The following is a 13,320-nucleotide window of genomic DNA, read 5'->3' as shown; positions in this document are numbered from 1 at the left end:
GACGGACACGGTTTGATGAGTTCCAGCCAACACCGTTTCAGCAAAGGCAGATCTTGTTTGACAAACTTGCTGCACTTCTTCGAGGGAGTAAACAAGCAGATAGACATTGTATATCTGGATTTTCAGAAGGCATTTGACAAGGTTAGAAACATAGAGTATGACGGCAGAAAAGGGCAGACGGCCCTACAAGTCTGCCCACTCAAGAATCCTCCCTCCTTCAAGAATCCATCTTTTAAGCATTCCTCTTGAGCGACCCCCACCTGTCTGTCCCATCGTCCCTTGAAGTCGAGCGTGGTACTGGCCTCGACTACCTGACGTGAAAGACCATTCCATCGATCAATTACCCTTTCGGTGAAGAAATACTTCCTGGTGTCCCCATGAAATTTCCCTCCCCCCTGAGTTTTAGCGGATGCCCTCTTGTGGCCGTGGGACCCATAAGACAAAAGATTTCTTCCTCTACATCAATACGGCCCGTGATGTATTTGAATGTTTCTATCATGTCCCCCCCCTTTCCCTGCGCTCTTCGAGAGAATATAAGCACAGCCTGCTCAAACATTCTTCATATGGGAGATTTTTTAGTCCTGAGACCATCCTAGTGGCCATTCGCTGAATCGACTCCATTCTCTTCACATCCTTTTGATAATGTGGCCTCCAAAACTGAACACAATACTCCAGGTGAGGTCTCACCATTGATCTGTACAACGGCAGTACAACTTCAGGCTTACGACTGATAAAGCTCCTTCTGATGCAGCCCAGCATTTGTCTAGCTTTTGCTGTTGCTTTCTTCATCTGATTCGAAGCTTTCATATCTTCCCGGATGATTACTCCCAAGTCCCATTCTGCTACAGTTCTGGTTAGGTTTTCACAATTCAGGGTGTATGTTCTGCATGGATTTCTGCTACCTAGGTGCATAATCTTACATTTTTTGGCACTAAAATTCACTTGCCAAGTACTGGACCATTGTTCTAGTAAAAGTAGGTCCTGATCCATAGTGCCGGGCATGATTGCGCTATCAGGTTCTGCTGCACTGCCCACAATGTTGCATAGTTTAGCGTCATTGGCGAATAATGTAATTTTACCTCGAAGTCACTGAGGCAGATCTCTTACAAAGATATTGAATAGTATTGGGTTCAAGACCGAGCCCTGCAGCACTCCACTGGTCACTTCTGACGTTTTTGAGGGAATACCGTTTACCATTACCCTTTGAAGTCTACCGCTAAGCCAGTCTTCTACCCATGCAGTCAGTGTTTCTCCTAGGCCCATCGCATTCATCTTGTTCAGTAACCTACGGTCTGGGACACTATCAAAAGCCTTACTGAAGTTTAAATACACGATGTCCAGGGATTCTCCCTGATCCAGTTTCTTTGTTACCCAGTCAAAGAAGTTTATAAGATTGGATTGAGAAGACCTTCCCTTTGTAAAGCCATGCTGGTGGGGATCCCTTAGTCCTATGACTACTTTGGAAAATTGCGAGCCATGGAATTGAGGGTGAAATACTCACGTGGATTAAAAACTGGCTGGAGCATAGGAAACAGAGTGGGGGTAAATGGACAATACTCGGACTGAAAGAGCGCCACTAGTGGAGTGCCGCAGGGCTCGTTGCTTGGACCCGTGCTCTTCAACATCTTTATAAACAATCTGGACATAGGTACGACAAGTGAGGTGATTAAATTTGCAGACAATACAAAGTTATTTAGAGTAGTGAAGACATAGGGGGATTGTGAAGATCTGTAACGTGACATAATCGGGCTCGAGGAATGGGCATCAACATGGCAAATGAGGTTCAGTGTAAAGTGATGCATGTAGGTAACAAAAATCTCATGCTAGGATACAGGATGTCCGGGGCGGTGCTTGGAGAGACCTCCCAGGAAAGAGATTTGGGAGTTCTGATCAACAAGTCGATGAAGCCGTCCACGCAATGTGTGGCGGCGGTGAAAAGGGCAAACAGAATGCTAGGAATGATAAAGAAAGGGATCATGAACAGATTGGAGAAGGTTATCATGCCGCTGTACCGGGCCATGGTGCACCCTCACCTGGAGTACTGCGTCCAGCACTGGTCGCCGTACATGAAGAAGGACACCGTTCTACTCGAAAGGGTCCAGAGAAGAGCAACTAAGATGGTTAAGGAGCTGGAGGAGTTGCCATACAGTGAAAGATTAGAGAAACTGGGCCTCTTCTTCCTCGAACAGAGGAGATTGAGAGGGGACATGATCGAAACATTCAAGGTTGTTCACCCTCTCCAAGGTAGGGAGAACAAGAGGGCACTCTCTAAAGTTGAAAGGGGATAGATTCCGTATGAACGTAAGGAAGTTCTTCTTTACCCAGAGAGTGGTAGAAAACTGGAATGCTCTTCCGGTGTGTGTCATAGGGGAAAACACCCTTCCAAGGTAAGGTAAGGAAGTATACACATACACGCACACACAAGCAAAAGGGAAGCAAACACAGAAAAGAAGGAAGGAGTAGGCCCAGGAAGGACCACACATCAAAGGAACGAAAGGCAAGGAAGGCACTGAAGAACAGTAGCAAGGGCAGAAGACAGGGTAGAAGCAGGCCAAGAAGGTAGCGCACTCACATACACAGAGACAGCAGTAACAAGCTCAGCAGGACAAGAAAAGGCGGACTCAAGAGAGAACACAAGCTAAAGGAGAAGGCAGCCACAGAGAGTAAACAAGGGGCAAATAGCACAAGCGCATAAGTAAAAGGAAGCGAAAGACGAAGAAGGTAAGGAAGAGCCAGGCACAGGAGTGAACACACTAGCAAAGAGCAACAGGACACCTAGAGAGCGGACAAATATGGAAGCGGAAGGAACCCGAAGGATGAGCTTCCCAGTGTACTGCACGGACTGCCACATGTATGACTACCTCCCCTCCGGGCTGCAGTCATATGTGTGCGGACGATGTCAGGAAATGGAGAGCTTGAAGAGCGAAGTCAGTCGACTGAAGCTCAGGATCCAGGAGCTGGAGGGACTCTACATCTCCGAAGCCCCCTTCCAGACAGCCGAAGACCCCATGCGAGAGAGGTACATCGAGGAACAGGTCAGGGAGCTCGAGAGGTTCATCGAGGATGCCTACAGGAGAGTGGAAGAACAGGAGCACGGAAATGAGGAAGACACACAGAGCAGAGGACAAGAAACATCTGACACCAAGGTAGAGGATACCCTTGGAGGAACCTTGCTGGAAGAAACGAAGAACACCAAGGACACAGACATGCGACTGGCACGGAGAGTGGAAGAACAGGAGCACGGAAATGAGGAAGACACACAGAGCAGAGGACAAGAAACATCTGACACCAAGGTAGAGGATACCCACGGAGGAACCTTGCTGGAAGAAACGAAGAACACCAAAGACACAGACCTGCAACTGACGCGGAGGCTGAAAGAAGGGAAATCTGCAATCCTGGTGGGAGACTCAATCCTGAGGCACGTTGACAGTCACATAGCAGGAGGGAGAGAGGATCGGCTAGTGACCTGTCTCCCAGGAGCGAGAACAAAGGACATCGTTGACAAGATTGAGAGAATCCTGGAAGGAGCAGAGACGGAAGAGACAGCAGTGATAGTCCACGTCGGGACGAACGATGTCACCAGGAGGGACTACAGTAAGAATGCACTGACTGAACAATTCAAGATCTTAGGAAGGAAACTGAAGATGAGGACCCAGAGGATAGCCTTCTCAGAGATCCTGCCAGTACCGAGGGCAGAAACGAAGAGGCAGATGGAGCTACAATCAATTAACGCATGGATGAGAAGATGGTGTGAGGAAGAGGGATTTCTCTTCATGAGGAACTGGACAACGTTCTGGGGAAAGAACAAGCTTTTCAAGAAGGATGGTCTACACCTGAGCAAGGCGGGAACTAGACAACTAGCAAATAACGTCAGAAGAGCGATAGAGCAAGCTTTAAACTAAGTAGAAGGGGAAAGCCGACAGTCGACCTGGTATCGACGGTTCGGGAAACAGTATCCAGTGAGGGTACTGAGGGGAAAGATTACGGGGAAGACACAAGTGGCAAGCAACAGACTATGAACAAACAAAGGAAGCAACGGATCCGAGATAAAGATGGGACTGTTCTACCGTCCACCTGGGCAAACTGAAGCTGAGGATACAGAAATGGTAGCCGAGCTGAGAAGGGAATGCAAGAACCCAAACACCATAATTATGGGAGATTTCAACTATCCTGATATAGACTGGTGTCTTGGAAATTCAAAATGTGCAAGGGAAACGGAGTTCCTGGAAGCAGTCCAGGACTGCTTCATGGAACAACTTGTCGAGGCACCAACGAGAGGATCAGCGATTCTGGATCTGATCCTCAATGGGCTGAAAGGACCCGCAAAGGATGTGGAGGTCATGGGACCACTAGGAACCAGTGACCACAACATGATTCAGTTCAAAGTGCAAGTAGGACTACCTATGGGACAGAGAACCAAGGCAACAACATTTAACTTCAAGAAAGGGAACTATGATGCCATGAGACAAATGGTGAGAAAGAAGCTCAGAAACAGCTCCAAGGAAACTCGGACTGTGGAGCAAGCCTGGTCTCTATTCAAGGACACAAAACCTATATATACCAAGATTTAGGAAAGGTTCCAAGAAGAATCAGACGAGGGACCCTGCATGGATAACCAGTGAAGTAAAGAAAGTGATAGGAGACAAAAAAAAAATCATTTCGGAAGTGGAAAAAAGATAAAACTGAAGGAAACTGGAGAGAGCACAGGAAGCATCAAAAAGAATGTCACCGAGTAGTCAGGAAAGCCAAGAAAGAGTATGAGGAGAGACTGGCCAAGGAAGCAAGAAATTTCAAACCATTTTTCCGATATGTGAAAGGGAAACAGCCAGCGAGGGAGGAGGTGGGGCCCCTGGATGAGGGTGACCGGAAGGGAGTGGTGAAAGAGGAAAAAGAAGTGGCTGGTAGGCTAAACAAGTTCTTCTCGTCGGTCTTTACAATAGAGGACACAACCAGTGTGCCAGAACCGGAAAAATCTTCAGGGGAGATCAAGAGGGGAAATTATCATGCATGGAGGTAAGCCTCGAAGACGTTCTCAGGCAGATAGATAGATTAAGAACGGACAAAGCTCCAGGCCCAGATGGGATCCACCTGAGAATACTGAAAGAGCTCAGAGATGAAACAGCAGAGCTACTGCAGCATATTTGCAACCTGTCCTTGAGAACAGGGGTAATCCCGGAGGACTGGAAGATAGCGAATGTTACACTGATCTTCAAAAAAGGATCGAGAGGCGACCCGGGAAACTACAGACCGGTGAGCCTAACCTCTGTTCCGGGGAAGATGGCCGAATCACTGATCAGGGAAGGTATCAATGAGCATATAGAAAAAAATAATCTGATGAGATCGAGCCAGCATGGTTTCTGTAAAGGCCGATCATGCCAGACAAATCTACTGCAGTTCTTTGAGGGGATAAGTAAGCAATTGGACCAAGGTGACCCAGTAGACATTATATATCTAGATTTCCAAAGAGCCTTTAACAAGGTGCCCCATGAACGCTTACTGAAGAAACTGTGGAGTCACGGGGTGGAAGGGGACGTGCACAGATGGATCAAAAATTGGCTGGCGGACAGGAAACAGAGGGTAGGAGTAAAGGGGCACTACTCTGACTGGATAGGGGTCACAAGTGGTGTTCTGCAAGGGTCAGTGCTGGGACCACTGCTGTTCAATATATTTATTAATGATCTAGAAACGGGGACAAAGTGCGAAGTTATCAAGTTCGCGGATGACACAAAACTCTCCAGCAGGGTCAGAACTGTTGAGGAATGCAAAGAACTGCAGAGCGACCTGAACAAACTGAGTGAGTGGGCAAAAAAATGGCAGATGAGCTTCAATGTGGAGAAATGTAAGGTCTTGCACATAGGGAAGGGGAACTCCATGTACAGCTACGCGATGGGAGGGAGGGTACTCGGGGAAGGCAGCCAAGAAAAAGATCTGGGGGTATTGGTGGATAGCACAATGAAGCCGGCGGCGCAATGTGCAGCGGCCTCAAAAAAGCGAACAGAATGTTGGGCATTATCAAAAAAGGTATCACTACCAGAACGAAGGAAGTTATCCTGCCACTGTATCGAGCAATGGTGCGCCCACATCTGGAATACTGCGTCCAATACTGGTCTCCATACCTCAGGAAGGACATGGCAATACTCGAGAGGGTCCAGAGGAGGGCAACGAGGATGATAAAGGGTATGGAGAACCTTTCATATGCCAAACGGTTAGACAGGCTGGGGCTCTTTACCCTGGAGAAGCGGAGACTGAGAGGGGACATGATAGAGACTTATAAAATCATGAAAGGCTTAGAGAAGGTGGAGAGGGACAGATTCTTTAGACTAGCAGGGACAACTAAAACAAGAGGTCATTCAGAAAAACTGAGAGGAATCAGATTCATAACGAATGCAAGGAAGTTCTTCTTCACTCAGAGGGTGGTGGACACCTGGAACACGCTTCCCGGAGAGGTGATAAGACAGAGTACAATTCTGGGGTTCAAAAAGGGACTGGATGACTTCCTGGAAGCGAAGGGGATTACAGGGTACAGATAGAGGTTTACCTTACAGAACATTGAGCGAATAGGGTATGGATATTTTAGGTTAGGTAGGGAACACTTTCAGGTCATGGACCTGGGGGGCCGCCGCAGGAGCGGACTGCCGGGCACGATGGACCCCTGGTCTGACCCAGCAGAGGCAATGCTTATGTTCAAGGATTCAAGACAAAGTTAGACAAGTTCCTGCTGAACCAGAACGTACGCAGGTAGGGCTAGTCTAAGTTAGGGCGCTGGTCTTTGACCAGAGGGCCGCCAATTGAGCGGACTGCTGGGCATGATGGGCCACTGGTCTGACCCAGCAGCGGCAATTCTTATGTTCTTAAATACTATCTTTTTGAGAGAAGCTGTAATATGCTTCATTACTTAGGTTTTCATTACTCAGCATAAATTTCTTGCATCTCATCGGGGCTAGTTGCTTGCAGCAGTTGGCTGAAGTGACCAGAAGCCTCTCAAAGTCTAATACAGTAGAGTACTGTTTATCTGTAATCAGTGACACCAAGGCCATTCTAGACAGTCTTTTTTCAGATAAGTGTCCTCCTTTTCAGTGTTTTCTATCTAATTTCCCCAAGGCTTGAACTGGACATCTCAAATCTTTCCTCTCCACATACACACTGGCGCCTCCCTTCCTACTTGCTAGATAACTCTGACTTTAAAACCTACCTAATGGACAACACCTAGAGATCCCCTCTCTTTTGGGTCACAGCAAAAGTTGTCCTGTGTGGAGATATTATTTTTTTATGTGATAGCCCGCAGTAGATGCATTTCTAAGGGTATTGTCCTATTAGAAAAGAAGTCTGCGTTCACCTAAATGACCTACTGCTTAATTATTTGTATAGCGCTACCAGATGCATGCAGTGCTGCAGAGAGTCGCAAAGAATAAGAAAACAGTCCCTGCTCGAAAGAGCTTACAATCTAAACAGGCAAGACAGACAAACAGGATGTCATGGATACAGTTAAGGGGAATGGTTAATCATTCTACCATTACCAACAGAGATTCTTGGTTTGTGGCTCTAACCGCCTTAAACTCACTGATCGAAGAGCGAACAAGGAAAATGTCAATGTACCGTGGGGATAGACCTGGTAAACTGTTAGCCCAGATAGCAAAGAGTTGGGCAAGGATCCTGATACATATTGGGCCTCATGGTAGCAGATGATTCCTTCATGACTAATCCAGCTGAATCTTGTAGCTGCAAGTACAGCAGGCTTGGGAAGGGCAACAGGACACACAAAATACTTGGGGATTGTCATACCCCAAGATCTTACTGTCCTCTACTCCTTTAAATATAGAACCTTGCCTACTGGACACAATCTCAAAGTTGACAGCTGGGCACAGCTTCCCTATTGCAATCTAGTAGAATAGCTATTTACAACATTCTGGTGGTTCCGCAATGGCTATACACCTTACAGGTCCACCCCCTAGTATTTGACCTCCAGGCACCTGTGGCTTCTGGATAAAACTCCCTCAAAATTTCTATGGCGGGGCAAATGAGCTAGGCTTCTGTTACACATTCTGATGTTATCTAAATCTAAGGGAGGAATAGGTTTGCTGAGCCTCCGTCGGTTTTCCTGGGCGTGTGAGATGCGACATATAGGGGACTGGTTCAGAGGCACCACTCACTTTTCCATGACAACAGTGGAAACACAACTAAGTCCCCCCCCCTTCACTTCAGTCATTTCCTGCATGCTCAGGGAACCTCAGGCCAGACCTCAGGGGCCGTCTCCCTTTTTTATCTTCCTATGCAGAGGGTCTGGCAACAAGTAGGCAAGCTACTGGGTTACCGAGCTGACATCACACCGGAATTCTCATTTCATGGTAATGAAGCATTTACTCCCGGCTCCATGAGCCCCTCATTTTTACAATGGGCTCATTGTAGTCTACACTGTATCTTTCAGGTGCTGGATGACCAAGGTAAAATGAAACCTTTTGCAACTTTGCAACAGGAGTACAAACTGGAACCTCGTGATTTCTTTAGCTACATGCAGCTCTCCCATTATGTAGCATCTCTTCCCCCTGCCACCTTATGCCTGGATGTCCACAAACTCCTCACGGAACACTACTTGTTGGACACCCAGTTGCTGGCGCCCTTGAAATGCTACCATAAAACTTTACTGAGTATGACACCAGAATTATCTTATGATTGCTATGTCGATAAATGGAATAGGGATCTTGTACCATAGCTTTCCCTAGAGCAATTTTGTAGATGTATCCACTCTATCAGATCCTTTGCCAAAAATGTTTTACTTTGGGAAGTGCAATATAAATTTCTGTTCAGGCTGTATATTTCTCCTTATAGAGCCCTCCTGGCTAAACTGCGACTGGATGATCAATGCGCCCCTAGTGTCAGCAGCCTACGACTTCCTTGGACCATATATTCTGGTCCTGTCTGTTGGTTTAGAACTTTTGGACATCAGTCACTACTGCAGTCATTTTACTGGCGAACCAACTGACAACCCACACCCTTAATGCTTTTTGGGATGTACAAACTACATATACCTTCACCCTCTGATTTATGATGTTTCCTTAACTATACGGTACTAATGGAGAAGAATGCATCTTATAGTTTTAGTTATCTGCTTCCCCTCCTATTCTGGCACAGTGGCATTTATGATTACTCAAGCCTTCATGGAACGACGAGACTTCTCGTATTACAAATCTAAAATAGGGTTTGTTCGCACCTGGGAACCCTTCTGGAACACTATGTCAGCTTTTTGGGTGGATTCTGGGAGGGTGGTTTTTTCATGCATTGATCTTTTTCTTGTGTTAAACCTGCTGTATTCTTAGCAAAAACTTCAGAAAGGCTTTACAACACTTTCATTTACAGCGGTAATTACTTTACCATTAGCCTTGCTTGTCTGTTTAATTTGTTGGCAGTTCTTATCACTAAAATCAATAAAGATATTATAAACGTAAGCTCTAGCTATTCCTGATTTAATTAGGGTCAGAACAATTTATTTTGTAATAGCATCATCCTTTTTTCTGTGAAAGAAAAGGAAACCCCTTTCTGTGAGGCACAGCCGTGGGAACACAGGGATCCTTTTATTAAGGTGCGCTAAATACTAAGAAGATCATAGGTATAAAATGGTTGCCTTAGCATTTAGTGCAATGTTCAACCTTTTTACACCTATGGACCGGTGGGGAAAAAAAAAATTATTTTGTGGACCGGCAAACTACTAGGACTGAAATTTAAAAACCCCGTTTCCGCCCTGTCTCCACGAGCTCAGTCCTCGCAAACCATCTGATCCCATCTGCACAAGCCTCAGTTATGATTTTATATTGAATGTATTTTATTAAAGTATAAAAAGAAACAATATTCTGTACAATTGTCATTTTATAAATACAAATAATACAGAGCAAGGATCAACAAAACCCCTGTCTCCCCTCCCCTTCACGTATATCCCTTCTACTATCAAGAAAACTGAATAAGCCAAATTATTACAGAATGCTACACAGAAATATCATGCTAACAGAATACCGCAGTCGCACATAGCAGGAATAGGGTTAGGGGAGTGCAACTAGAGCAACTGCCCCCTCGTCAGAGAGAGCCCTAAGCCACTGCCTGGACTTTGCATTCCCCAGTTATGTCTAACACCAACTCTAACAGGATATATATTTCAAATCTGATATATTCTAATCACAAAATAGAAATAAAATTATTTGTTTTTACCTTTTGTTGTCTCTGGTTTCTGCTTTCATCTTCTTTTCACTCTCTTCCTTCCAGCGTCTGCCCTCTCTGCCTCTTCAGTCCAGCATCTGCTCCTTCCATCTACTGTCTGACCTCTCCCCCTTCCATATGGTATTTGTCTTCTTTCTCTGCCCCTCTCCCCTTTCCATCCAGCCTGTGCCCCCTCTCTCCTTTTTACATGATTCATTCCTGCTTCACTGCTCTCTTCATTTTTATCTCTCCTATACCAGATCTAGCATCTTTGTCCCTCTCTATTTCTCTGCTGACCCCCCTTCCCATCTCCATACTTTCTCATTCCTGTCTCTCCCCTTCCCCTCCTCTAATCTCCCTGCCAGCTGTTTCCTTCCTTTTTCCTTCTCCCTTCCCTCCTCCCCCTGTCCAGCAGTAACTCTCTTCTCCTCCCTTCTCCTCCTTCCCTCCCAGCAGCATCTCTCCTTCTCCTTTCCTCCAGGTCCATAAGCAGCTATCCCTTTTTTCCCTTGTCCAGCAGCTTCCCAGACTCCTTTCCCTCTTCCCCTCCCAGCAGCATCTCTCCTTCTCCCACTCTCCAGGTCCAGTAAGAACATAAGAAGTTGCCTCTGCTGGGTCAGACCATAGGTCCATTGTACCCAGCAGTCCGCTCCCGCGGCGGCCCATCAGGTCCATGACCTGTAAGGTGATCCTTTGCCTAAAACCCTTCAATCCCCTTTATCCCTCTGTCTATACCCTTACATAATCCTATCTATACCTCTATCTGTATCCCTCAATCCCTGCATCCGTCAGGAATTTATCCAATCCTTCTTTGAAACCTCATAATGTACTCTGTCCTATCACAGCCTCCGGAAGCGCATTCCAGGTACCCACCACCCTCTGAGTGAAAAAGAATTTCCTAGCATTGGTTCTAAACCTGTCCCTTTTCAATTTCTCTGAGTCCCCCCTTGTTCTTGTGGCTCCCGATAGGTTGAAGAATCTGCCCCTCTCCACCTTCTCTATGCCCTTTATGATCTTGTAAGTCTCTATCATGTCTCCTCTGAGTCTCCGCTTTTCCAGGGAGAAGAGCCCCAGCCTTTCTAACCTGTCCCTTTTTTTCCCCTTGCACAGCAGCTTCACAGCCTCCAACAGTGGCTTTCTCCCCTCCCGGCAGCTCTTCTTACTTGCCAGTGCAGCGATTCAGGAAGGCAGCCTTGGGTCCTTTGGGTCGCGCTGCCTCTGAGGAAAGAGGAAGTTGCATCATCAGAGGTGCTGCCTTCCTGAATCGCTGCGCTGGTAAGTACAGCTGCTGGGAGGGGAGAAAGCCACTGTTGGGAGCTCTCCATGATCTCCCCGACCCTGCACAGACTTCAGCTCATCGATCTTGCCAGCCCTGCGCGGACTGGCAGGAAATTGCAGATGTCGATCCCGCCGCTGGCCCTGCATGGACCGGCAGGAATTTTCTGCGGACCAGCAGTTGAAGAACAATGATTTAGTGCATGCTAATCATCAGCATGCACTAAATCCATTTTATACCTTAGTAAAATGACCCATTAGTTTTGTGTTTACTCATCAGTAAACTTAATAATTTGTGTTTTTGGAATAAAACTGCTCATGTGTGTCCCTTCTTACAACCCTGAAGAATCCAGTTGACTAACTGTGAGTGGAAGAAAAAAGTTGGCGCCAGTATTTTGCATCTTGAGCAGTTTGTCACTGAACCGCTGAAGGAAGAAGCCACCACTTAGGCTCTAGACAGCCCCCTGTGTTTGGGCTGCAGAACATAAGCAGTGCCTCTGCTGGTTCAGACCAGAGGTCCATCACGCCCAGCAGTCCGCTCATGCGACAGCCCATCAGGTCCAGGACCTGTATAGTAATCTTCTATCTATACCCCTCTATCCCCTTTTCCTTCAGGAAATCATCTAATCCCTTCTTGAACCCCAATACCGTACTCTGACCTATCACACCCTCTGGAAGCGCGTTCCAGGTGTCAACCACCCTTTGAGTGAAGAAGAACTTCCTAGCATTGGTTTTGAATCTGTCCCCTCTTAACTTTTCCGAATGCCCTCTCGTTCTTGTAGTATTCAAAAGTTTGAAGAATCTGTCCCTCTCCACTTTCTCTATGCCCTGCATGATCTTGTAAGTCTCTATCATGTCCCCTCTAAGCCTACGCTTCTTTAGGGAAAAGAGCCCTAGCTTCTCTAGTCTTTCAGCATATGAAAGGTTTTCCATACCATTTATCAATCTCGTCACTTTTCTGTACCCTCTCAAGTATTGCCATATCCTTTTTAAGGTACGACAACCAATATTGGACACAGTGCTCCAGATGCCGGCACACCATCGCCCAATACAACGGCAGGATAACTTCCTTCGTTCTGGAAGACCAATGGGCATTGTAGTGGAGAAGCTGATGCCTGAAGAAAAGATCAAGTAATCACTAATAGGATTTTGATGTCATTCGTGAGGGTTGCTTACTACCTTTATCAGAGACTGATGTACTGCACTCAAGAACATTTTTGTTCTTTGGTGATTCTGTTGTCCTTGCTTTTACAGGTGTTGTAGAAAGTATTGCTGGTAGCTCTGAGGGTGCCTTGCTTTGTTCGGTGGGGGATGACCAGGCTATGAAGATTTTTGATGTTGTGAACTTTGACATGATCAACATGCTTAAACTTGGGTGAGTGTACTGCAATTAAATTTTTCTTATGTTAGGTACAGATGTTGGATATTTCAAATGTAAATAGGATCTTTGTTTCTTCTAGTCTATGCTGTCTTTCAAACTTAAGAACATTATTAAACATGCAAGTAAATTTCTTTCATGTTTGTCTGGCATTTATTAGAGGTGTCCTTTTAGCCTGGAATTAGTGTGAGATGTTGGTTGTTTTTAATAAAAACAGCCGAGATGCTGTAAGAACACTTTCCATTTATCAGAAATTGAGTCACAACATGTAATCTCAAGGCAGCCTATTAAAAACGCTTGATGTATAATTGCAGAAGTCCTGCATGTCTATAGGACAAATTTACTTCCCCTTTTATGAAGCCATGTTAGGATTTTTTATTGCCTTCCACAGCAGTAAAAGTTCCGATGCTCATAGGAATTCTATGAGCGTCGGAGCTTTTACCCCCTCCCAAAAAAACCCCCTAATACAGCTTTAAAAAAGG

General features: G+C 46.0%; 1 protein-coding gene across 1 annotated transcript in view; it reads left to right on the top strand.

Moving 5' to 3' along the window:
• Nucleotides 1-13,320, top strand: part of PPWD1 (peptidylprolyl isomerase domain and WD repeat containing 1) — a 122,241-nt gene that overhangs the window by 19,327 nt on the left and 89,594 nt on the right. The window contains exon 4 of the mRNA XM_033930233.1: nucleotides 12,715-12,835. Coding sequence (XP_033786124.1) covers nucleotides 12,715-12,835 — 121 coding nt within the window. The remainder of the gene's footprint in view (nucleotides 1-12,714; nucleotides 12,836-13,320) is intronic.

The sequence above is a fragment of the Geotrypetes seraphini genome, chromosome 1 (assembly GCF_902459505.1).
Source record: "Geotrypetes seraphini chromosome 1, aGeoSer1.1, whole genome shotgun sequence".
In the NCBI taxonomy this organism is placed as follows: domain Eukaryota; kingdom Metazoa; phylum Chordata; class Amphibia; order Gymnophiona; family Dermophiidae; genus Geotrypetes; species Geotrypetes seraphini.
This window is presented reverse-complemented; position numbering and strand designations above follow the sequence as displayed.